Source organism: Prunus persica, chromosome G5, assembly GCF_000346465.2.
Source record: "Prunus persica cultivar Lovell chromosome G5, Prunus_persica_NCBIv2, whole genome shotgun sequence".
NCBI lineage: Eukaryota > Viridiplantae > Streptophyta > Magnoliopsida > Rosales > Rosaceae > Prunus > Prunus persica.
The window spans coordinates 15208742-15232021 of NC_034013.1; the positions used below are offsets into that span (position 1 = coordinate 15208742).

The 23280-nt window shown below is 37.7% G+C and overlaps 4 protein-coding genes across 4 annotated transcripts; 2 read left to right on the forward strand and 2 right to left on the reverse strand.

Annotated features, from left to right (window-relative positions):
- Positions 155–2374, forward strand: LOC18777189 (transcription factor MYB1R1). The gene is made up of 3 exons (XM_007209348.2): positions 155–608; positions 954–1162; positions 1677–2374. The coding sequence occupies exons 1-3, from the start codon at positions 353–355 to the stop codon at positions 2106–2108; spliced, it is 897 nt and encodes a 298-aa protein (XP_007209410.1). The 5' UTR covers positions 155–352; the 3' UTR covers positions 2109–2374.
- LOC18776272 (serine/threonine-protein kinase AtPK1/AtPK6) lies at positions 3633–6653 on the reverse strand. Its single transcript, XM_007209040.2, has 7 exons — positions 6547–6653; positions 5675–6324; positions 5309–5391; positions 5101–5221; positions 4814–4987; positions 4307–4414; positions 3633–4206 (listed from the first exon to the last, which is right to left on the reverse strand). Exons 2-7 carry the CDS (start codon positions 6311–6313, stop codon positions 3922–3924), a joined length of 1410 nt encoding a protein of 469 aa, XP_007209102.1. The 5' UTR covers positions 6314–6324; positions 6547–6653; the 3' UTR covers positions 3633–3921.
- Positions 7536–17609, reverse strand: LOC18775977 (transportin MOS14). Its single transcript, XM_007210431.2, has 27 exons — positions 17132–17609; positions 16031–16108; positions 15804–15866; positions 15582–15629; positions 15351–15497; positions 14687–14818; positions 14532–14572; positions 14306–14397; positions 14041–14168; positions 13250–13325; positions 13048–13168; positions 12873–12972; positions 12352–12433; positions 11897–11979; positions 11398–11514; positions 11172–11223; positions 10842–10997; positions 10611–10734; positions 10433–10514; positions 10263–10351; positions 10103–10177; positions 9934–9988; positions 9439–9558; positions 9240–9332; positions 9017–9162; positions 8380–8557; positions 7536–8273 (listed from the first exon to the last, which is right to left on the reverse strand). Exons 1-27 carry the CDS (start codon positions 17252–17254, stop codon positions 7995–7997), a joined length of 2880 nt encoding a protein of 959 aa, XP_007210493.1. The 5' UTR covers positions 17255–17609; the 3' UTR covers positions 7536–7994.
- On the forward strand, positions 18653–22631 carry LOC18777311 (polynucleotide 5'-hydroxyl-kinase NOL9). The gene is made up of 9 exons (XM_007211260.2): positions 18653–19053; positions 19354–19451; positions 19587–19620; positions 19923–20092; positions 20357–20540; positions 20938–21118; positions 21335–21434; positions 21759–21886; positions 22263–22631. The coding sequence occupies exons 1-9, from the start codon at positions 18866–18868 to the stop codon at positions 22314–22316; spliced, it is 1137 nt and encodes a 378-aa protein (XP_007211322.1). The 5' UTR covers positions 18653–18865; the 3' UTR covers positions 22317–22631.

Sequence of the window (23280 nt, forward strand, 5' to 3'; positions counted from 1 at the left end):
TTTTGATTTTGTTTTTTTATTGTAAGATATTTGTTGAAGAGAGATGCTAGAGACAGAATAAAACACGAAAACGAACGGTAAAAAAGTAAACGGACTATTACACCACACATGTCGAACGCAGACCCAAAGGCCGAAACTTTACAGCTTTACACACCGTCTGTTCCACGATCCACATGGAGCCACCTCATCCCTGTCTTCTCCCGCGTATATATATAAGACGTCACCCGCACACTGCTCTTCATCTTTTTTATTCGCTCCTTTTCTCCGAATCGTACGGCCTCAGATCCATAGCCGTCCAGAAAAAAGCAGAGACTAAAAAACGTCGTCGTCGTCGTCGCAGTGGTCGGTGAAGATGGCTGGCACGTGCTCCACCGTCGAGCCTGCGGGCGCCGGAGAGATCATGCTCTTCGGCGTGCGCGTGGTGATCGACTCCATGAGGAAGAGCGTGAGTTTGAACAATCTCTCGCAGTACGAGCAGCCTCAAGAGGGCTCCAACAACAACAGCGGCAATAACACCATCGCCGGCAAGGATGACGTGGCCGGTTACGCCTCTGAGAACGACGTAGTTCACAATTCTGGCGGAAATCGCGAGCGCGAACGCAAGCGAGGTCAGTCTCTCTCTATCTCTCTCTATCCATCTGATGGCCGATAATCTCTGATCAACCACTCTACACTGAAATTTTAGTCAATTGCGCTTTTTGTATTCAATTGATCAAAAAGGGAACAAATTTGATTAAGTGTTCTGCTCATCGTTGACAAAATTTATATTCTTTACCAAAAAAATACATCTGAAATTTTTGTCAATTGTTACATTGCATGTTCTAAATTCATGAAATTGCTAACTCTGTTTTCCTATGTTAATTCAAATTCATTTAAGAAAAGAAAATTGATATGAAATGAGTTAATTTTGTTTGAAAAATTGTGAATTTATTATTTATATGGATGGTGATCAGGGGTTCCATGGACGGAGGAAGAGCACAAGCTATTCCTGCTAGGGTTGCAGAAAGTAGGGAAGGGCGATTGGAGAGGGATCTCTAGAAACTTCGTGAAGACTCGCACACCCACTCAGGTCGCCAGCCACGCTCAGAAATACTTTCTGCGCCGAAACAACCACAATCGCCGCCGCCGCAGATCTAGCCTCTTCGATATCACAACAGATACGGTAATAATTCAGTTCCCTCTGATTTCAGAGCAACTCAATCCAATTCATGTATTTGATCTGACAAGTAGTTTTGCAGTCATTTAAAGTGTATGGATCTAGCAGTTTGTTTTTTAAGTAGTTGTTTATATGAATCTGGCAAGTAGGTTTTTTGGAGCTGAAGATATAAGGTCTTTTATCGTTTGAACTTTATATCCCTATCCAATTTTCTTGGCAATCAGTCTTCAGAGAGCATAAGATTGTTTACTTGGTGATCTGTTCAAGTTTGGGATTACTTTTATTTGCTCAGGAAATTTTGGAACATAAAACGAAATTTGATGAAGAATGCTATGTGTTTTAATGGTTTTGGCTTCTTATAAACTGAAAAAAAAGAAGTCAAATTGTTGATTCGTAATTTCTTTGAAGTGGATGGTATTGTTTTGTTTGTCTAATTAGTCAGTTCGTGCAATTTTTCACAACCACCAAAAGCAAAAGTAAGCTTTATCTTATCGTGATAACTCCTTTTTGTGTGTGTTAGGTCACTGCAACTCCAATGGATGAAGAGCAAGTACATCATCAAAATAACACATCTCAATCACATCCATTGCCACCTCCACCACCATCTGAGGCTTGCAATCCTAGTGGATTTTCGATGGTGCCAAATTTTTCATTGACTGTAGGTCCAGCTGTCTTGCCAGTTCCCATTGAGAATCCAATGGGAAATCTAACCTTGGGACACGCAAATCTTGAGAACAATGCTTCGGCTAAGCTTGTCCGTCCAATTGCCCTTCATTCGGCCCCTCATGCTACAGAAATGTCTGATCTAAACTTGAAGTCGACAATGGACACGTCGACTCTAACTCTCAACCTCTCCTTGTCAATGGACCCGAGGGAATCGTCATCAAGGCATTCGGCTTTCCAGGCAATGCCAAGCTTCAGCAATGGGGATAGCATTATTAGTGTTGCTTGAGAGTGTGCTGATTTGTGGAAATGGTTTATAATTAGAGCAAATGGGTGAGATAAAGTTATCCCAAATCCCAAATTTGACAATGGATTAGAGAGGGCAAGGTAATTAGGTGACTGAATTTGTTCCTTTTAGTTTGTTGTACAGACCCCCCCAAGATAATGTAATGTCCTGTTGTTGTTGTTCTGTGGTATTATCTCATAGATTCCCCTTGTTTTTTTCATTTGGCTCTTTTTGTTAGCAGCTGATATAACTGGAAAATAACTGGTACAGTCTACGGTGTTTTGATTGCTGATTTTGGTACCCTGGTGGGCCTGATCTGAACTTATAAGTGGTTTACATGTCTTTGTGAGGAAACAAATATCAAGTTGGGTTTTGGTGGGGAAGCATTTTCTTGCCCTTTCTTTATTCTGGATGGACAAAATTAATTGTGTGATTGTGAATTGAATCTGGCCCTCAATAATGGATCGTGATTGTTGCAGCAAACGTTTTAATATTAACACGTGTTTGGGACAGTGATAATGCCTTATCAGAGTGGCTAAAAGGGTTTAAAGGAGTCGACTTTATGCGGTGTGTTTGGCCGACTTTTGCCACTCGGATAGTTAGGGTTTTAATTGGGCAGAGAAATGGTTGCTTTCATTTCCACTTTTTGACTAGGATGAGATGACAGAAACTTTAATTATTATTAGGATGGCTCAACCTTTGTGTTGAGAAGTGAATGTGCTTATGACGTGTGAGTTTTGAAAGTAAGAGCTTGATTGGGACTGCGGTTAAAATGACTTCTGCCAATGAGAAGTGATTCTGAGGCAGTAATAGTGTTTTTGGGAAGTGCTTTCTCTAAAAGCACTGGAATTTACAATAGAAGTTTCAATGCTCTTACCAGAAAACGATCATAAATGTTTTCTGAAGAAGTAGTTCCGGACGACGCTTAATAATGTATGCTCCTTTTTGCCCAAGAAAAAGTTGGGGTGAAATTCTGTGTTAAAGCCAAGACAATTGACATCAGTGATTAATACCTCTTGTATCAATTGGGTAAAGTGTGATGCCAAGGGTGCATCTGTCAATAATTTTATACTACACGTGATACATGCATCAAATTGAGGGAACCTTCTAGTATATAGAATGATTGAATCTTAATAACATAAGAAATAAAATAATGTACAAGTCTAATTCTACAATTGACAATTTCTATTAAAAACTCAACAGAGTGCAATTTAACACTGGTGTTGTGACCACTGACCACCTTGGTACATAAGTAAGACCAAATTACGATTTCCCCCCACTGATTTTTGGACTATTTCTCACTCCCTCAGGTCACTGAAAAATAGCTTGTTGGTCGTCATCTTGTCAAACAACTTATTCACATTCACATTCCTTCCCAACAACACAACAGTTTCAAGTGAAGATTTTAGCACAAGTATGTCTAGATATTAATATTGGAAAGTATATTGTGAGAGAATCATTTCTTAAAAATCTCCAACACTAATTAAGAACTTTTGTAACTTTGGAGCCTTGTAGAATTGAAAGAAGTTGACAGAAGAATTCAACATCTGATATAAGTCAATGTGGAGGAGAAACCAGATGAACCACAAGTGGAAGTACTCCAAGAAATTTTCCAAATATAATAAGACATGAAATTATTTATTAAGTGAGAATAGAATAAAATGTACACTTGAGATGATGTTAAACGTATTCTAAACTCAAAACTTGCATCATTACTTGGACGGCAATTTGGAAGGGGGGCTTCATTCAAATCGTCTTCACTTCATTTAGTTCTTCTTTTTTCCTTTAACACTCTAGTCTAGCAGCAGCCTTCAGTTTATGCAGACGAAAGCCACGGGTTAGGTGCCACGTAAGTATATCCCTGGAAATGCTCACCCGCTGTTGGTGTAGGAGCTGGTGAGTCGTCCAGAGGCATTGTAGTCCAGCACCGATCGAAGTTGGCTGTGCAGTCTTTTCCACTCACATCCGGCTTGAACTTTGGGAGCAGTTCTCTGGCCTCCAACTTCTTCCAGTTGATTGATCGAAACCATTTATGACTTTTGATATTATCACCTCCATTGGGCCCACTGCCCAACCTTTGTAACGGATCCTTTTGTAGCAACTGCACAATTGAAGAAGAATCTTCCATTGGTTAGCTAGCTGTTCATATGACAAAATGAAAAATAAAAGGGAGAAAAGATCATATGGAATAATATACGTACTCCTCTGAGCAAGGAGTGAGCTTCGCTGGTAAGATAAGGTGGAAGTTTAACTTTCTCTTTGATGATTCTCTCCTGGAGTTTCTTTCTATTCGGATGCGTAAATGGTGGCTGCAGGAAAGGGGCAAAACAATTTTTGAACAAACAGTCAATATTGGTAATTTAAAGACTTAAAATTATAGCCATCTTGATCATTTAAAACATTATAATGGTATCAACTAATGAATTTACAAAAGTATGCTAGCCCACTATAACTTGTAATAGTTTTGCTTTCTTGCACGAATGTTTCAAGTTAATGACGTGCCCTGCCTATGAATCGATGTTGGAGCCTAAAAGTCTAATTAGAAGAAAAGTAGAGGACCTAACAACGGGCAGAGTTCAACAAGCTTCTATTTCGTCAATAAACATACCTTTGAAAAACTCATAATTTTGAATGTGCAATCTGAGAGGACCATTAGACAATTACGAGTTTAAATCACAAAATTGTATTGGATACGTCTATTGTTTTACCTGCCCACTTAGCATCTCATACAAAAGTATACCAATGCTCCACCAATCTGCATCTTTGTTATGGCCTTTAGACAGCAATATTTCAGGAGCCATGTATTCTGTGGTCCCACACATTGAATTTGATCTGCTGGCTTCATCAATTTCCTTTGCTAGTCCAAAATCAGTTAGCATGACCTGCATCACAGGTATCCATTTCAGCAAAAGTAGATGTCCCAGCGAGAAAAGGATAATCTGACTACCAAGCATGTTCCTACAACAAATAGTGAGTAAATGAGCATGGCCATTACATGCCCGTCAGAATCCACAAGAACATTTTCAGGTTTAAGGTCCCGATGCACGATCCCGCACTTGTGAAGATGTGCAACAGCAGATACTATCTCAGCAGTATATAGTCTTGCTTGATCCTCGCTACTCAAGAAACATCCCAAAGACGAAATCAAAACAAATGGACACATACATTGAGTACATATTTCTAATAATACAAAGAAAAATTACCTAAAGATTCCCTGCCGGTACAAGTGAAAGAAGAGATGCCCTCCATTTATAAAATCCATGATCAAATAAAGCTTAGAGTTGGTCTGCAAAGCCAAAGACAACATACAAGCTTAAGAGCATACTAGTATACAATGAAATTCACATAAAATGGTTCACAGCCAATGAAATCACGTAAGATGGTAAGCAATCAAAGAGAGCACATCTGATACATAAAAAAGACAAGATTTTTGGTACAAAAAGAGAACAAATTTCAATAACCCAGCAAGAGTTCAGAGCTGAAAATTAATGGGAAGGACCAGTTTTTCTACTATGCAAACTTAATTCCATCAAATTCACTAAATTAATTAAAAATCACAAAACAGGTACCTGGAAAGAGTAGCGAAGCTGAACAATGAAAGGGTGCACAACCTTGGTGAGGATGTCTCTCTCAGCTTTCATATAATCCACATGGTTCTTCTTTATAATTGTGTCTTTCCTCATAACCTTCATAGCATAAAGCCCATCACTTTCGTTGCCGTTACTGCCATCGTTGCACTTCTTTCTCACTTGAAAGACCTTCCCAAACGCGCCCTTACCCACAACTCTGAGCATCTCAAAATCCGCAGGCCCAAACTTACGAGCTCTCTCTTTGACTGCGAGCTCGGTCTTTTCTGATTCCCCATCATTCCGATTATCAGTTCCGTCTGGGTTTTCGGATTCGTCTTCGTCGCTCTGGGAATCGAGGAATTCGGCGGTGAAAGGGAGGGAGGAAGACGGAGCGAAGCGCGGGGAGGGGCCCACGAAGGAGTGAGAGCGGTTGTGGATGACCAGTGGAGCCGGAGGGAGCGACGTGGCGGAGGTTGATTGGTCGTTGGGGATGGCGGTGGTGGGGCCGAAGAGGTCGTTAAAGTCGAAGTCTTGAGGTGGAGAGGAGGAGGAGGAAGAAGAGGAAGGCGGGATTGTGAGGTTACTGAGCTTTGCGGCCAGCAGAGAGTGGAGGCTCTTCTTCTGAGACGACGACACCATGTTTCTTTCTTAGTAAATTTAGGTTTTACCCATAAAAAAACTTTCACTTTTGGAAAAAGCCAAAGCTTTTTCAAAAAACACAGAATAACCTCTCAACTTTCAAACCAAAGACATGCAAATGTAAAGGATTTCTTAGGAAATCAAAAAATAAATAAGGGCAATTTTGTCCATTTTTGCTTCTTTTAAAAATTTTCTCTCTCCTTTTGGCTTTTCCAAAGTCTCCCTTCTTTCTTCAAGCTCTCTCTCTCTGCTTCTGCATGATGAGAGAGAGAGAGAGAGAGAGAGAGAGAGAGAATGGTAAGCTGAGTGTGCGCGAGGCTGTCAGCTGAGTCAGTGAAAGGAAGATGACGTTAACTGACTGCTATTGGCAACGCGCCATTCGATATTCGTGAACGGCATTTCCCATCAGCTCCCGCTACTACACGTCGTTTGGTTTATACGACATCGACCGTTCGACTCTAAGGTTTAAAAAACGAATAGTAACGACATGTCCTTCCCTTGTCATCTACAACTATGGTGGTATTGGAATTTCAAATATCTATAGGGTTGGAATGAAATATAAAGAAGAGAGTTCATAATAAGTTTTCTTTTGGAGTGCTAATAAAATCTGATTAAATTAACTTTTTAATTCATGACATGTTTGATGATGAATCTAAATTTCCTTCCACAAGACTACAATTAATGATGATCTTATGCAAGAAGCTTACAGTTTAAGTGGTTAAGAGCATGTATGAGTTCCTGTGTTCGAATTACTCATTTTTCAAATATCATTTGTATAAACAAAAAATTCAATCGTCATCCTAGGTAGGCATACAAGACAATCCATTGAGTATTGTAATTTGTACCAACAATTTGTTGTAGTAGCTACCACAACCAGCGACGTCATCGATAAGGGCTATGAAAGCGGTGCCTCTCGTATGATAGTCGTCACAGAATTAGGTTGTAGTTAAAGCTTTGAACTTTGATCATGAGTTGCAGCATGCGTGGGCTTTGCATTCTTCTTCTTGGAAAAAAAAGGAGAAAGGGAATAGCATTTGTGTTGTGGTGTGTGTGTGAGAGCTTAAATCCTTTACAACACCTCATGCCACCGCTGACAAGGGTCCTGGGTAGGCCACGGCTGCTTATCAGATCCAAAATATATAATCATGTGCTTAAACCTTCTTCATCTTTTCTCAGAATCGCAAACCAATTGACAAATGATGTGTGACTTGAACAATGCATCTGTCTGGATCACAATACATGAATCAAATTAAGAAAGCTTTCAATTCAATATAGTTTGTACAGCAGCCACTATGCCCACCACTACCCACAGCTTCCAGTCCAATATATCCGACAACATGAAAGGATGAATTTGGAAAACTACGACTAAAGAATAATAATAATGCCTACAACTTTTCTTTCCCTTCATTAATCTACAACTCTATACCATGTCATCCTACCCCCAAAAAATGACAATGCCAAGGAAACCACTCAAATACAGAAAACGACATCTCTGGGATATCCTCTCCCACCCATGTGGAGAAGAAGGGCATTGAATCTCCTTAAAAATTGGAGAATCAAAGTCAAATACTGACAAAAAATATGAGATAAATTACACGCGTAAACAACTCATTTTACCGACAGGCGAGGCGAGGCCCCCTAAGCAAAATGGCCACTCTATGACAGATTCATCTCTCATCCTTTATGATACAGGTGCTATGTTCAACTCAAGTGGCCTCAAAGATCCTTGAACAATCTCCATAACTGTTCGGTTACGCCGGCAAACTTCTGATAACTCCTCAACTAGAGCAGAGACGGCATTAACATTAACCCCGGACGCAGCATCTGACAATGCTTTTAAGAATCTTGAGCGCTCAAACTCTGTCACAGCTGTCAAAGGAATTAATGAAACACTCTCCTTGGCCCACTCCACTGACGGTGGCCCATAAGCTCGACATAGTGAAAGTAGTGTGTAGCGTACCTGCGCAATGGGAGCTCAGTGAAATTCCAGACACATACCATCATCGCTCATTAGGTTAACAGTGAGAGTGTTAGTGTGCAGGTTGAGAATACAAGTAAAATTATACCAATTCTAGTCGAGAGCTTGGAAGTGCTCCTGTTAATGAAGCAATCAAAATTCTTGTAATGCTGGGTCCTCGAGGAATAATTACAGCATTCCTGATGGGTAAGTATTGTTCTACCTCAGTAGAGTTTGCAAGATCAAAGATATCAGATAAGAAGGTCAATATTGAATTTGATGCCTCTCTGCAAAGAAGAGAAATACAAAGTTAAATAGCCATTGCTCATAAAAGGCCTCAACCAAGATATTTGACATCAAACACAGAAAGAAGCGCCTATGATTTTAAAGACACAATAGCACCATATATAAAACCCCAGTTGATTTGATACATGCATCTTTTTCTGTGTCCATGCAGGGTTGACATTTCTGTAAAATTATGGACCCACTTGTAAAACATCTCTCACAAATTTTGGAAAACTCTTTGAATTTCCAAACTTATATTCATTCAATGTTATGTAAATGAATCCGTTCTTCTTTATTTGCTAGGTAACCTTTAGATGTTAACTGGAAAGCATGGAATGTTTTGAAATAAGAGGCCATGCTATCATGTAAATGAGGCTATCATCTATCACTGACATTCTGTTACAGCCAAAGATAATAAAACATTCGACCTTTGACCCCAGAGAGAGAGAGAGTTACAATACCTGTGCTGCACTGTAATTCCAATCATTGAGCAATCCACTAATGATGGAAATACCGCAGATGGAATAAACAACTGAGGACAATACCGAATGCATCTTGATGCCAACAAAAAACAATCATCTGCTATATCAGGTCTGGCAGTAAATTCCTGAAATAATTGATAAGTTAACTACAAAAACAGTAACATTTGAAACAAATTTCAATTACAGCTAAATGAAACCTTACCTGAATGCTCGTGAGAAGATGTGTTGTGTGCATAAAGAGTGCTTCAATCAGACTTTTCAAATAATTTGCACAAGATGGATCAGAACCAAATATCTGCAGCATAAGAAGCAACAAATGCACCAATTTAAGTTTATAGCAAACAATAAAACAAAAAATAACTAAAAGAACATTGAATTTTTTTCCTTCCAGGATAGCTTACTTTTATAACTTCACTAGAGAGATAGAGGAAGCATGGTTGGTGATGCTGTTGATATAAACCTTGAATCTCTTCTAGCATAGCTCCAATTGTAAATCCCATGCACCTTCCAGAAGTCCTCACCTAAGGAAAATGAAAGTCCTCATTACCACCCAGTGACAGATTCTTTTAACTTCATCATTTCCAGACGGGCAATGATAAGATCAGAAAGTTTTGAATAAAACAGCATTGCCAGGGCAAAACATTCATATGGCTCACACCGAACCACCAATGACAGGAAAACAGAACACTATTAATACAAATTCTTCCTCTTATCATATAAGGCAATGGGAAAAATTTTGAAGACCAAACAAGATGCTGCGGGAAAAAAGACAGGTATCACAGTTGAATCACATAACTAAACACACTGGATTCAATGTATAAATTTAGCAAAAAACCTCTATAGTAGCTTTAACAAATTCAGATTTAACATTTTAGAAGGGGGATCAGTGAACTCACAGCATATTTGCATGCTCGGCACAGAGACTCCATTGTCCGCACGTCCCAAGCACGACTTCACCAGAAACATTCAAAAAATGGATTAGAATAAGGAAAGGAGATTAAGATATATGAGTATGGAAATTTGTTACACTGCAATATGTTCAGCAAGTAATGTAGGAACACTTACAGATCAAATATGGCTTTAAATATTGGCCAAAGTCTTTGGATTGCATCTGCCACAGCTTCTGCATGATTTACGTATCTGGAATTGATATTTACTAGCATGTTAGCACATCCGAACAAAATAAAAAGAAATAAGGGGCATAACAACAAGATGTTGATCATACCTAAAGATATACCCAAATCGATCAATGTGAACTGTTAAATCACGAGCAGGCTTGCTATTTAACGTGTCTGGGCCTTGGCTGACAACTTCCTGGTTGTTGACAGCATTAATTCAGTATTATCACCCATAGAAGAATTTATATGTGCACTTTCTTCTGGAAATGAAACACACCTGTAAAGGAGTAACGACGGGCAAGCACAAGGCCTCCAAAGCCCTTTTAGCATGGTCAGGTGGAAGTTCAGTAATGACCTTGCTGCAGAAGAGAGTTCAGTAGATGTTCAGATCATCAACAGCATGGTGCAAAACTAAATTGATCACACAACGTCAGAACATGCAGAAGATAGTTCACCTTAAGGCTTCAACTAGATGCAATGAGTCCTCAGCAGAGACCTTAAAACTACCTTCACCATTCACTGCCCTATGGTATATATGGAAGAGTCCATCCAAACATCCACAGAGCTTTAACCGGCAATCTGCATTCAAATATGAGGCATTCACAGAGCTTATTAACCGAGGCCGACCAGGTTAGAAAGACAAACTACCATGAATTTTTTCTTCTTAAACTAATGAGATTTTGTACCGTCACAAATCTGCCTAAATGCTACAGCTGCAGCTGCTGCAGAGTCTTCTGAAACACCCATGCCACTCATGAGGATATCTAGAACAGAAGGCAGTATGGACGGTCCGCCAGGTGCAGCATCAAGCCATTTTGAATAAGCTCCAATTGTCAAGCACACTGAACACTCTCCATATGCAGGTGACATGCATTAGTATATTAGACATAAGAGTGGTGGAATAATATAGAAAAAGTATAACTTCTATTTGATGCTGCCCTCTTACAACACAGGGGGAGAGGGTCATAACTGAACCATCCATGACAGATGAACTATAACTATTAAAAATACATTACCTGTCTGAAGTAGTTGAGGATGTTGAGGTAGTTTTAGAAGCCTATCCATAACCTGTTCACATAAAAAAAAATATAAATAAAATAATAATAATAATAATAATAATAAAAAACCCAAAAAAGAGTGAGTATTAGAGATCATACCTTGTGAATTACTTCATTCTCAACTACTATAAAGGGCAATAGTAAAATTCAAATTGATGTAGAAATTTTTTGGACAACATCATACCTTGGGCATTACTTCAGCTTCAACTGCTGAAACATAACTTGATATAGCTCGGATGCCGAATAAAGCAGCTTCGGCTGGGCGCCATTCACTTTTTTCATTTTGACAGCAAGCTGCAGCCTTAATAATATGAAAATATCATGTTCAAACTGTAGTAGAAAGATGACAAAAGGAATCTTACATAACAAAAACTGGAAAGTATTATAGAAGAACCATCCTCAAAATCACGTAATATATCTTCTTTGAAACTGCTAAAGCAGGATCACTCCTTCAAAGAGAAGAATAAACAATCCTTGAATATTTTAATTTTTCCCCAAACATCAATTCTTTACAGGTTAATAAGATCTCGACGGACCCATATATTTATTAAAGATATCAAAAGAATATTTAATGAACTTCACAATATATATATAGTCAAAATTTCATCATATGCTTCAATTTTCAGAGTGTCTGACCAAAATTTCATCGAATTGGGGTTATAGTCAGAAAAATCAATACACACCTCATCAAGCTTCATGTAAAGAATTCTCAGGGTTGCATCGCCCCCTAAAACTGATGCTGCGTCAATTAAGACATCGGCAACAGCTGGAAACAAAACAGATTCAGTTAGAAATGAAGCCATGCTACATTCCAGGTCTCATAAAAAAGACTATAAAGAAGAGGCAAATACACTGACCTTCACATAACAAAGTTAGAACAAAAACAAAAAAGCAACTAACTTTCAACGAAAACAAAAAAGCAACTAACTTTCTAATGGCACTGTGACCTCCAACACCAGTGGTTTGGAAAAGGTCTAATACGAACATATCTTTAGGGTACAAGAAATTCGCACATGGATCCAAACTGAACTGATGAGATGCAAATTAATTTCCAAGTGCAAGTTTAGAAACTTGCACAATTTCTGAGGAAACTATAAGACAATAACGACATACACCAAACAAAACAACTAAGAATTACCATATCTAGTCTGCTTGAATTCCTTAAGGTCCTCGTATGAAAGGTCTTGATAATCTTGAGGATATTGAATTCGAAAGCTAACCTGTCAAAATTTCAGTCTTTGAAAGTTTAGTGTAATAGAAGAATGTCCAAATGGAATGTAATGTGGTATTTCATTGCTTCTTCCATTAAGTTGAAGTTCAGTTGTAGGACAATTAACCATTTTCCCATAAACAAATCTAGTTTTTATGATAAATGAGGAAATTAGTTCTCAAATCTTTTCATAGCCATTTAATTTATGTGACAAAAGGTATCATGGTAGATCCATGTATGAAAGAATCATTTCTTGGGAAAACCACTAAATAGAAGATTGATACAAACAGCAACAAAAAGGAAAACATATGTGGTTCTCTTTACATCACCAGGTAAACAAGCTAAACTATTGGTTTGGTAAAATCACTTCATTAATTATCATGAGAACAATAATGGTAACAAGTCGTGGTATATTACATTCAGAATACAACATAAGCAAAAACACTTACTAGGGAAACAAGTGACTCATAAGCTGGACGAAAAACTTGTAGCCTTCTATTTCTCTCAGCTTCAATGGAAGATTCATTAACAAACGAAATATGCAAATCCCTGGAAGAGTAGAGTTACTATAGTCAATATTTGTTTACACACGATCAAGTAGTCTGTAGTTCTAGAATGACTTACCTTTTGGTTAAGTTCACCTGAAGACTGTGCCAAAAATTGAATGTCATGGAGGCGATATAGTACTCTGGGTGTGAAGCAACTTCCAATAATGCCTGTACAATCAACATTGATTCATCTGAACCTGAATACCAACCAAAAACAAATAGATCAGAAACAGTTCAAGAGATAAGTTCAAAATATTGTAGCTGTTGAATGCTTATACCAGTTGCTATAAGTTCAACGTATGAATCACCCATGTCAGAAAATAAGCGTGCAATGGCCTTCACATCTTCCTCATCCTGAAAATAAGAAAACATATTGGTTGTTTGTTTGCTTTTCTTGGAGGTAAAAATCACTTTTTAACCGAAATTTGTAGTGTGCTTGGCAATTGATGATTTTTTTGTTGTTGAAAAAACTCTATGAAAAGCTCACCTTCCATCTCTACTATGATACACAAAAAGGGTGTCCTATGTGATATGGTCCTCCCACATCATTGAATAAATAAATTCTTGAAAATACAAGTGACTAATGTTTAAAGTAGCTCAGGAAAATAACCCTTATAATCTACAACACATGTCAACCCAGATCCGGCATGAAAAAAAAGTTTTAGTGCCTGGATTAAAAATGTTGTTGTCCATCCTAAGAAATATGAATGAGCTCATGATAATTATGGCTCCTTTAAAAAAAGATATAATTGGATGCCAGATTAGAAAAACCTAATGCCCTTGGCATTAACAAAATCAATTGAAAATTTTGCATTGCCTATAGACTTCATATGAGGACGTTGTGAAAGAAAATCCACAACTAGACAATCACCAACATGATCAAGGAACCCACATATATGACCAGGTCCAAACTTGCAAAATATCCCCAATAGATATGCAAAATGGACCAAACCACCACTTAAACAAGAGATAACGTAAACAATCAAATATTACTTATCAACTAGGCAATTATGCACGCCAACCCCCGGAAGGAAAAAAGGAAACTTGTACAACTCTAAACACGCAATACCTTTGACGAATCTCTAAGTTGCGCCTTAAGATTCATTACTTTAGGGACAAGCACTTGAATTAAGGGCATCTGCACAGTGACGCCGCCAGAGCTTCCAGCGGCAGTGTAGTGTATCAATTCAGATATAACTGCAATACAAAGGAAAACGAAAGGGGGGAAAAAAAAGAAAATCAGCCCAAAGGCAACACAGAAGTTGATGAAGTAAATGCATGTAATTTACAACACAGTTCCCTGAGGAACATCAGCTTATCCAATTTGTTTTTACCATTTACCGATGCCTCTGAAAGTAGCTCAGAATTCAAGCTTGAAAGGGCTGTGAGCACCAATGGGTGGGATGCAAGCACAGAACCAGGGATCCTGAAACCCACATAAGTTCAATTAAGTACCACGAATCTTAGTTTCCTCTCAAAAAGCCCTAATTAAGTTTGCACAAAACACCAATTAATTGCAAGCACAGAACCAGGGATCATCAAACCAACAAAAGTTCATACCCATGCTTCAGTCGAAGCCAAGAAGCAAACGCCTCAAGAACCTGAAAAACCAACCAGCTAAAAATGATTAAAAAAATAGCACTATAACATCCAAGAGCAAAACTTGGTAAATCTCATCAGCATAAAGTAATCTATACAGTTATCAGAATAATCACCTGCTCCTTAAGCTCGTTAATACTCAAACAGGCTGTCAAGATGTTAAGAGCAACCTCCATTTGTGAAGTAAGCTCTTTATCAAATTGGCGACGTCTTTCCGGGCGAGCTGCTATTTTGTAGTTGAATACTTCCTGATTTTAAATCCAAGAAGTGAAAAACTTACGAACACGGTGAAAAATTAGGCATGCGTCAACAATGATGCAACTAAAGTTGAAAGAAAAATACATTATTCGGGCCATATATAAGACCGCTAATAAAATAACTCCAGTGCTTCACTACATGAATAACCCTCAGTTAAAAGTAAGAAAAGACCAAAGAGCATGATACTGAATAACTTTGAAAGCATTAGGAAAGAAACAGTATGCTTTGGAAAGGCCATGCATTATTTATATGTCAGATTTGTTAACTTCACCTCATGCTTCCTTTGTGTGTGTGTGTGGGTGGGTGGGTGTAAGGAATCCAGAAACAATGAAAAAAAAGAGTCAAAATCACTATGAAAACCTTTTGAGTCTGCAATCTAACCAAGTAGCACTAGGAAGAATGACTTAACTTTTTACAAAGCACTTTCATCATTTCACATGGACAAGATTTAAATCATCCTTGTCAAATACAGATGCCAACTGCAGTGTGCAAATATAAATTTAACAAGCATCATTTATATACCTCGGGCAAAACTGTTAGTAACTCCAAAAACCCTGGTATGTATTCCGGATGCAAATTCATCTCATCCTGAAGCCACTTCACAATACCACCACCCCCCCAATCTTCAGCAGGAACATGTACAGCCAAAGCAGCTACAGCAATGCTAATCTACAAAGCCAGATACTTGAGCATATATCCTCTTGGGATCATAAAATGTGATGAAAGAGTGTCAAAGAAACTTCTAGATAATACCTGAGTTCTGACTTTTGGGGGGCCTTTGTGGAATTTTCTCAACAAGTTCTGCACCCAAAATACGCATGAACAAAAAACTTTCAATATTTGTAACAAAACAACCAACCATTCTTCATATAAAGAAAAAGGTCCATTACACTCTAAGAAGACACTAAGGTGAAAACTGAGGATGGATACTCAATTCTCACTCAAATTGACAATGGATAGTGGATACTCACTCACATTTAAAGAATCACGTAATGGACGAAAAGCTTCAGAAGGTAGTTCTTCAAAATCTCGTTGTACCTAGATGAGATGCAAAATGAACTAAGAATCTAACACAAGAAACCACCACAACCTAACCAAGGCTTACATAGTTTGGACATTAGATCTTAAGCAACTATGGGAATATAACACAATAAAGTAAGTGCATGAACATTGCTAACTAACAATAAGGAGAAGAGACTTACCTTGCTTCTAAGGGTCTGAGAACAAAAGATTAAAGTTTCTAGATTGCTAGTTGCATCATGAAGCAAGTTATCAGCGACCTAATAGAAAATAAGCACATTAATGTTCCGAAAACCCACAAAGGTATAACAACAGATTTTACTCAATAGGGAAAAACTCAGAACACCCATAAAAACGAAAAACTTGAAAGTTAATCACAGGCACATACAGACACATGCATACAATCGAATCATTCATATATAGCCACATGAATTGATAGATTTTACACTCGCTGCACCACCTTGTATGCATGTGTCTGTATGTTTTATTTATGTGACTACTAAGCACAGGCATAGTTTATGAGTGGGATGTCTTAATTAACTGTTTTACATGTCTTGGGACACTTTTCAACACATTCTGGAGATGGATAAATCTTGTTGTAATTAATTTTATCTTAAAATCATGATCTTTTATAGATTTTTACAAAAAAAGTTTAGATTTAATCTGTAGTTTAGATGTATAGAAAGAGATAGAGAGATGGGAGACAATAATGGAGAACCGATCAACCTTGACTTTATACCTCTGTTTTATTGAACATATTAGGAGTTGCATGGCAAATTAGTTCAAGTATAACATAATGGCATAAGTATATGCATGCACAGTACAAATATAGCCTATCCTACTCTAGATAAAGAAGACATATGACAACCAGAAATCTATCAATTCCTCAAGGTAAAACTTCTAATTTTCAAAATTTTCTGAGAAATGTATCAAAGCAACAAATGGCTCCCCTTTCGCACATTAGAAATGAAATACATAAGAAATTAAGTAATACTATCCTGACCTTAGCATACCGCTCAAATCAGATTATTGAAAATAAACCCTAAAATTGAATTCATCTCATTCAAATGAAATGAACTAGGGATTCCAAACTACTCACAAATCCAATTGCATCACGATGGGCAAACATACCAAAGTAATCACTGAAATCACAACGTAAACTAAACAAAAACCCAAACCCAAATCGAGAACCAAACTCTCCAAAGCTTCAGCAATCGATCAAAAACTCAGGAAAAGAGAAAAGCACATTCAAATCTACCAAAACAGAGTGAAGCGCACAGTACCTGCCAGGCGTCGAGCGTCCGCTGGAAGTCTTGAAGCCAGCGATCGGCCTGCAAACGAACGCCGTCGTCGGGGTGATGGTAGAGTGCGTTGAGGGCTTCCTTCACTGTGTTCTGGAGCTCCATGGTTTTGCAGTAGCTCGAAGCTCTCTCGCACTTGTTCGATTTGTTTCTTTCTTTATCTGTTTTTTTTTTTTTGGTCTCAAGTGATTTTTTTTTTTTGGTTGATAAAACGGGGCTTTTGGCGCCCCAGTGAGAAATAAGGGTTGGGGTTGAATTTGATCAGCGATGAGGATTTCGCTGGCCGTCCGATCTGGGCGTATGGTTGACTCTTGGTCAATCCGAGTAATCGGGGGAGGGTTTCGCTGTGGAGTGAAAGAGGCTGTTTAAATTGAAAGAGATGTCTGGTCGATGGGACACGTGGCGCGTGATTTAGATGTGGCTGGGCGATCGGATTGGGGCCCACTGGACAGATTGTCCATGTGAAAATTCCCCTCATGGATTGAAACACTTTAACCGCACCAGTAAAGTAATTTTGTGGGAGCCTCAAAGCGAAAATATTAATATTATATATATATATATAAAATATTACTTTTTTTTCCTTTCTAATTTTGATAGGGAAATATTAATATTTATTTAGTTAAAAAAGAAAATCAAGCAGTGCATCCCATATAATTGTAATAAAAATGGTTGTGGATCAATTCACTAATCTGGCATACAAATTTACTTCCCTATTATGATAATAACTACCATTAATCTCTCACATGATTAAAAAAAAAAAAGAGTGTAATATTCACCTTTTGAATTAATTAAGAAATATTAGGTGATAAGCAAAACTAGAATACCCAAGGTGTATTCCATATCATAAATTTCGTCAAATTAATAAATAAAATTCGACGTGATAATATGCAACCACTACATGTGCATACACATTTGTCTCTCCTAAACATTTTGTAATCAACTAGAATGGTAAGATTTTTGTCCATATTTCTTAACAAAGTAGCACATGATTGCTAATTAAACAAATCTATAAAATTAAGGGCCCGTTTGATAACTATTTCAAATTTAGTTTTTATTTTTTATTTTTTATTTTTGTGTGTTAGAGTACAGAGAAAAAAGAGGGAGAATGAAAGTGAGAATGAGAGGGAAGATGAGAGGTGAGAGGATGGGAGAGAGGAGTACAAAAGTTTAAACAAAAACTAAAAACTGAAATCTATTTAAAATTGTTTTCACTTTTGTTACTCATCTCTTCCATCATTTCTTCTAATCCTCTCTCTCAATCTCATCCTCACCCCTAAAATTTTCAAAATAAAATGACTGGAATCAGAGTGGTAAATAAGTCAAAAAGAACCAAAAATGTAATTTGGGCAAAAAAGAAAAAGAAATTATATATTGATTATTTTAAGCAGAAATTGTAAGGTGTTGGCTTAGGAGGCCCAAGGTGTGGCTCAGGCCTGGGTTGTTTTGCTGTAATTTTTCCGTTTCTGTTTGGGCTTCGTCCCGCCCAGTCAACCAACCCGAATCCGAAAATTAACCCGAACCGTTTCCTTTCCCGGTGGGTCAAACAGTCAAACCAAGCAATGCTTTTTTTGTTGGCAAATTCATGAAATCAACATGTGCCATTGCAATTATGCCTCCAAGCGTATATAAAGTTTCAGTCGACAAGCCGCTCTTCCTCTGCTACAGAGCAAAACACAGTAGAGAGAGAAAGAAGCTAGAAGAGAGGGAGAGAGAGGCATGGCTTCACGTTCAGAACCCGAAAACCCGTCGCCGAACATTTACATACCGCCAGAGTGGTCCGAGGCCGCAGACTGTATAGCATACGACTCAGTCACTTCGCCGCCTCCCATTGCCATAGTATGTGGCGCCAAAAACTGCGGAAAATCCACCTTTTCCCGCTACCTCCTGAACATTCTGCTCCAGAGGTCAGCTGCTCAGTTCCCTTTCCCACTTTGCAACCGTTTATTAAGTTCACGTATCTGATTAGTTTTTGAAGTAACCGTTGATTTCTTTGTGTTTATTTTTATGTTAGCTGAACTGGGTCACCTTATTTTATGAATTCTCTCTACTTTGGAAGTGGAATTTGGAAAAAGTTTTCATTTTTTTGATGGGTTTGTTTTGAATTTGAAGTTTTGTTACGTTTTGGCTGTGTGAGTTCTATAATTGTTTTGTTATTTTTACAGTGATGTTCTATTAATTTTTTGTGGTTCTATTTCTATTTTCAGGTATAAAAAAGTTGGTTACTTGGATACAGATGTTGGTCAACCTGAGTTTAGTCCACCTGGTTTTCTATCTCTCACTGTGGTAGATGAAGTGACTCCAGGCAATTGTTTATTTTTTGCACTTCTTGTGAATAATTTGTTTCACACTGTAAACTGTTAAACATGTTAGAGGAGGTGTTCTTTTTTGCTTCTGTTGCTAATTGAGTTTTTCTTTTTCCTTTTTTGGTTAAAAATAGATTTGACAATCCCACATCTGAAGACACCGGAGAGGTATGAACTTTTATCTGCCTAGTTTAGGTTTTTAACTTGTTAGAGGAAGTGTTATGTATTGCAGAATACTTGTTATTTGAGACTGCATGGATACGAATACTAATGGACTAAATATGACTGTCTTTAGGAGCAAGGCTTAGACTAATAAACAATGAAAAATAAGGGTGTCCCATAAAGATTTCAATTTAGCTCATGAATGGTGTAGTTGATGGTTCAGGCCTTATAGGACTCAGAATAGTAGTGTAGAAGCTTGAGAATAATTGAGGAATAGTGTAAATTTATAATTTGTCTCTTTTTCACAGATGTCTTTTCTTCGGTGATGTTTCTTCGAAGAGGAATCCTACAACATACTTGAATTATATATTTGCTTTATATGATTACTATCAGAAGGAATACTGCTTGTTTGACAAGAGTGCTAGCCCTGCTAAAGTTGGATTGCCTCTTGTTGTGAATACTCCTGGCTGGGTGAAAGGTATGCTCTTTTACTTGGTCAACTGCTTCTCTCTTTTAATTGCAATCAAACAATTTCTCCAATCATATATTTTGTTTTTTGTTACTTTATTTCTTTCCTATTTGGCCTTCTCCTGTAGATACGAACTAGACTTACCCAAGTTCCACCCTAGCGATGTACTGTTTGAGTCAAGGCCCTAGGGGCTATCTTATGAATCTTCTTTTAATGAGTATTGTTGTCTGGTTATGAATAATATATGATTTCCTCATTGCTCTTGTGTGCTAGGTGTTGGTTATGATATATTGGTGGATATGTTGAAGTATATGGCCCCTACCCATGTTGTTAAAATAAACATATCTGCTGAGAGTAAGAATCTACCATGTGGGGCATTCTGGTTAGATGAGGATCATGATGGGATGCTAAATCTAATAGAGATCAATTCAGCTCGTCAGGACTCTTTCAATAGATCGTAAGTTCTTGATGTCCTCAGCATTACCTGGAAACTTTAATTTGGTGCAGCTTATCTGTACATTTTTTATAATTGATTTCCCCCTGTTGAGAATCATCGGTGCATTGTTGCATTCTTTTCTTGCTTGATCATATACTGCAATATTCATATTAGTTTTAGACCAAATGCTAAATTTCTTTTCTATATTTCATAAAGAATTTGTAGGAGGCGATTGCTTTTAGTTAAACTTGGGAAAGTTCTTCTTTCGAACAAAATCATTGATTGAATCAAGTTATCCAGTGTCGGTCATTTGCATAATTTTTTTTCCTTCAGTAAGTAGCATATGCTTGCTAGAAGAGATGGAATTGTATGGATGTACTGGCTTTCTCTGTAACATATAATCTCCATTGTGTTGCAGGGTTCTAGTACAAAAGGATGCGCGCCTGTTGCGTGATGTACGAATAATGGCTTATTTCAGACAGTGCTTTTCAAGTAACCTGAACATTACTACTATTAAAGAACTGGCTCATGCTTTGGCCTCTCACCCTCCTTATGAAGTTCCAATATCTAGCATTAAGATTAGACATCTGCATTGCCAGGTCAGTTCCCTGCAGGTTCTGGAAATTTTAAAATCTTGGTGTCTTACATTTGTGATTGAATTTTAAATTCTATTTATGTTTTCTGTATGGTTCTTTAGAACATTTTGAGGGAGTGCTTAGTGGTGATTACTTTTCTACCTCACTGCTTTTGATTTGTTGTTAATTGTCATTATCTTTTCAATTAAGGTTTGTAATAGTTTAGTTCTTTTATGTTAGGTCCCAGGTTCTGAGATCTTCTATAGTTTGAACGCAACCATTGTTGGCTTGGCAGTTAGCTCTGAAAGAACGGAAGATTTACCTTGGTGTGTTGGTCTTGGTAGGTTACTCTGCTTTGCCACACTTTTTTTGTTATATTTCATCTTCTCTGTATAGCTCTGCTCATAATTTTATATTTTCTGACTCCAATATGTGGGGGAACTGGGGTTTTAATTGTGATTTTTCAGGAAAATTAAGAAGATTTTTTTTTCTAGAATTTGGTTTAGTGGTGGCAGTAAAGTACATTCTTTAGTTTTTTGTGTTTATGTTATCAGAGAAATCCAGATTTTTATTGTTGGTGCAATGTGGAAACATATAGATAGGTAGAACCAATCAGTTTGAACTAAGGTTCTTATGCATTTTGGTTGATACCTTTTTTATCTAGGAATTGTGAGAGGCATTGACACATTCAAAGGCTTGGTATATGTGATAACACCTGTTCCAAGAGGCACTCTGGAAAAGGTCAATCTTCTTCTGCAAGGTTTTATCCAAATTCCTACTGGTTTGTTGCAGGTAACTGAACCCCTCCTATGTAATAGATGTTTCGGAACAATTCTCTGCCTTTTCATAGTCTCTCACATGCATTTGTGTGGAAGACAATTTTGGATTTCTTGCCCTTTTTCCCAATACAATCTGATCTTATAGGAACAACAGTTGGTGATGAAATGTTCTTGTTTCATGGATAGTCAATCAATCTGTTTATCACTGTTATATGGGATGCATATAAGCTAGAGTAAATGAAACAGAATAACTGGCATGTTGCTCACCTAACATATATATTTCTATCTCATCCAATACTATTGAGTGTTCTTTCTGTTAAATAAATCTCTGTAAAGCAAGATTCATTAATATTGATCTGTTGTTCTTATTGAATGGACCGAATTTTCAGGTCCAGGGGTGCATATCACCTTATATGTCTGCGAATGTTTTGTCTGCAAGCTAAGCTCATCCACAGTTGCTTGGGTTTCAAATGACCTCGTTTGCAGTCATTAAGCTAAGTAGTTTCCTGCTGTTCAAGAGATGGGCAAGCAATATGGCAGCTCCCTGTTTTATGTAGTTCCAATAGATTATATCTTTATTACACTTGGATTTGATCGTAAAGAAAATATCAAGGGTTTATGTTTATACTATTGGGCAGTGGTGATTGCACAATTAAGCCAATTGTTGTAACAAATTACGTTTTTGTTGAAGCTCTTACACATATCTAAAAGAACGCATATTACTTGACCTGCCTTAGTCAATAACTTGGTGAAACTCTTTCTCGTTTTTGTGGTGAAGCAATTTTTGTTGCTTTGAGTCGCAGAACTGCATTTTCAGTTTTTATGGTTCATGGAATGGTTTGCATTGCATTGTTGAATCATGCACTTACTCTGAAATTGGCGGTGTAAATGCCGAGTGGGTCAGTTAAAGTGTCATCATCTAACTCTTTACATGTTCAAGCTTTCCCGGCAGAGATCAAATAACTCATTGGGATGGTTGAGTTTTCCAGAAGCTTTAAGTTTCCAAGATGACACTTACAAACAAACGACCTGCAGAATGTTTTGTATTTCCAATGTCTTGGAGCTACGTATGGTAAAAGGAGCAGTGCTTTAGAGCACCAAATATAACCCTTCATAATCTTCATTAAAATTTTGTTTTATTTATTGTCATACCAATTTTCTTAAGCATAGTTAAGACCCTGAACATTTTGAAATTCGAAATATGGCCCAAGGCTTGGGATAGACAAAAATTCTTCTGGAACACAAAGGCTAAGCCGGAAAAATCAGTGGCTTAACTCTATTGTTATGAAAATGCTGGCGTTTATACGAATCCAGTTGGTTGGAAAGTGCATGATAGACCGTTATTTCAGGTACAGGCTCAGCCTCAGAACCGCCATTTTTGTCCAAAGCCCTTTTTCTATGTATAGG

What these genes read in the sequence shown, in the direction of transcription:
- LOC18777311 (XM_007211260.2), top strand. Translation starts at nt 18,866, where the DNA reads ATGGCTTCACGTTCAGAACCCGAAAACCCGTCGCCGAACATTTACATA. An exon ending in TACTCCTGGCTGGGTGAAAG is followed by an intron (nt 20,093 to 20,356) that starts GTATGCTCTTTT and finishes CTTGTGTGCTAG; the next exon opens with GTGTTGGTTATGATATATTG. An exon ending in CAGGACTCTTTCAATAGATC is followed by an intron (nt 20,541 to 20,937) that starts GTAAGTTCTTGA and finishes ATTGTGTTGCAG; the next exon opens with GGTTCTAGTACAAAAGGATG.
- LOC18775977 (XM_007210431.2), bottom strand. Translation starts at nt 17,254, where the DNA reads ATGGAGCTCCAGAACACAGTGAAGGAAGCCCTCAACGCACTCTACCAT. An exon ending in CAGGTGAACTTAACCAAAAG is followed by an intron (nt 12,973 to 13,047) that starts GTAAGTCATTCT and finishes CTACTCTTCCAG; the next exon opens with GGATTTGCATATTTCGTTTG. An exon ending in CGATTTGGGTATATCTTTAG is followed by an intron (nt 10,178 to 10,262) that starts GTATGATCAACA and finishes TATCAATTCCAG; the next exon opens with ATACGTAAATCATGCAGAAG.
- LOC18777189 (XM_007209348.2), top strand. Translation starts at nt 353, where the DNA reads ATGGCTGGCACGTGCTCCACCGTCGAGCCTGCGGGCGCCGGAGAGATC. An exon ending in CGAGCGCGAACGCAAGCGAG is followed by an intron (nt 609 to 953) that starts GTCAGTCTCTCT and finishes GATGGTGATCAG; the next exon opens with GGGTTCCATGGACGGAGGAA. An exon ending in TCGATATCACAACAGATACG is followed by an intron (nt 1,163 to 1,676) that starts GTAATAATTCAG and finishes TGTGTGTGTTAG; the next exon opens with GTCACTGCAACTCCAATGGA.
- LOC18776272 (XM_007209040.2), bottom strand. Translation starts at nt 6,313, where the DNA reads ATGGTGTCGTCGTCTCAGAAGAAGAGCCTCCACTCTCTGCTGGCCGCA. An exon ending in AGCTTCGCTACTCTTTCCAG is followed by an intron (nt 5,392 to 5,674) that starts GTACCTGTTTTG and finishes TTGGCTTTGCAG; the next exon opens with ACCAACTCTAAGCTTTATTT. An exon ending in TACCGGCAGGGAATCTTTAG is followed by an intron (nt 5,222 to 5,308) that starts GTAATTTTTCTT and finishes TTTCTTGAGTAG; the next exon opens with CGAGGATCAAGCAAGACTAT.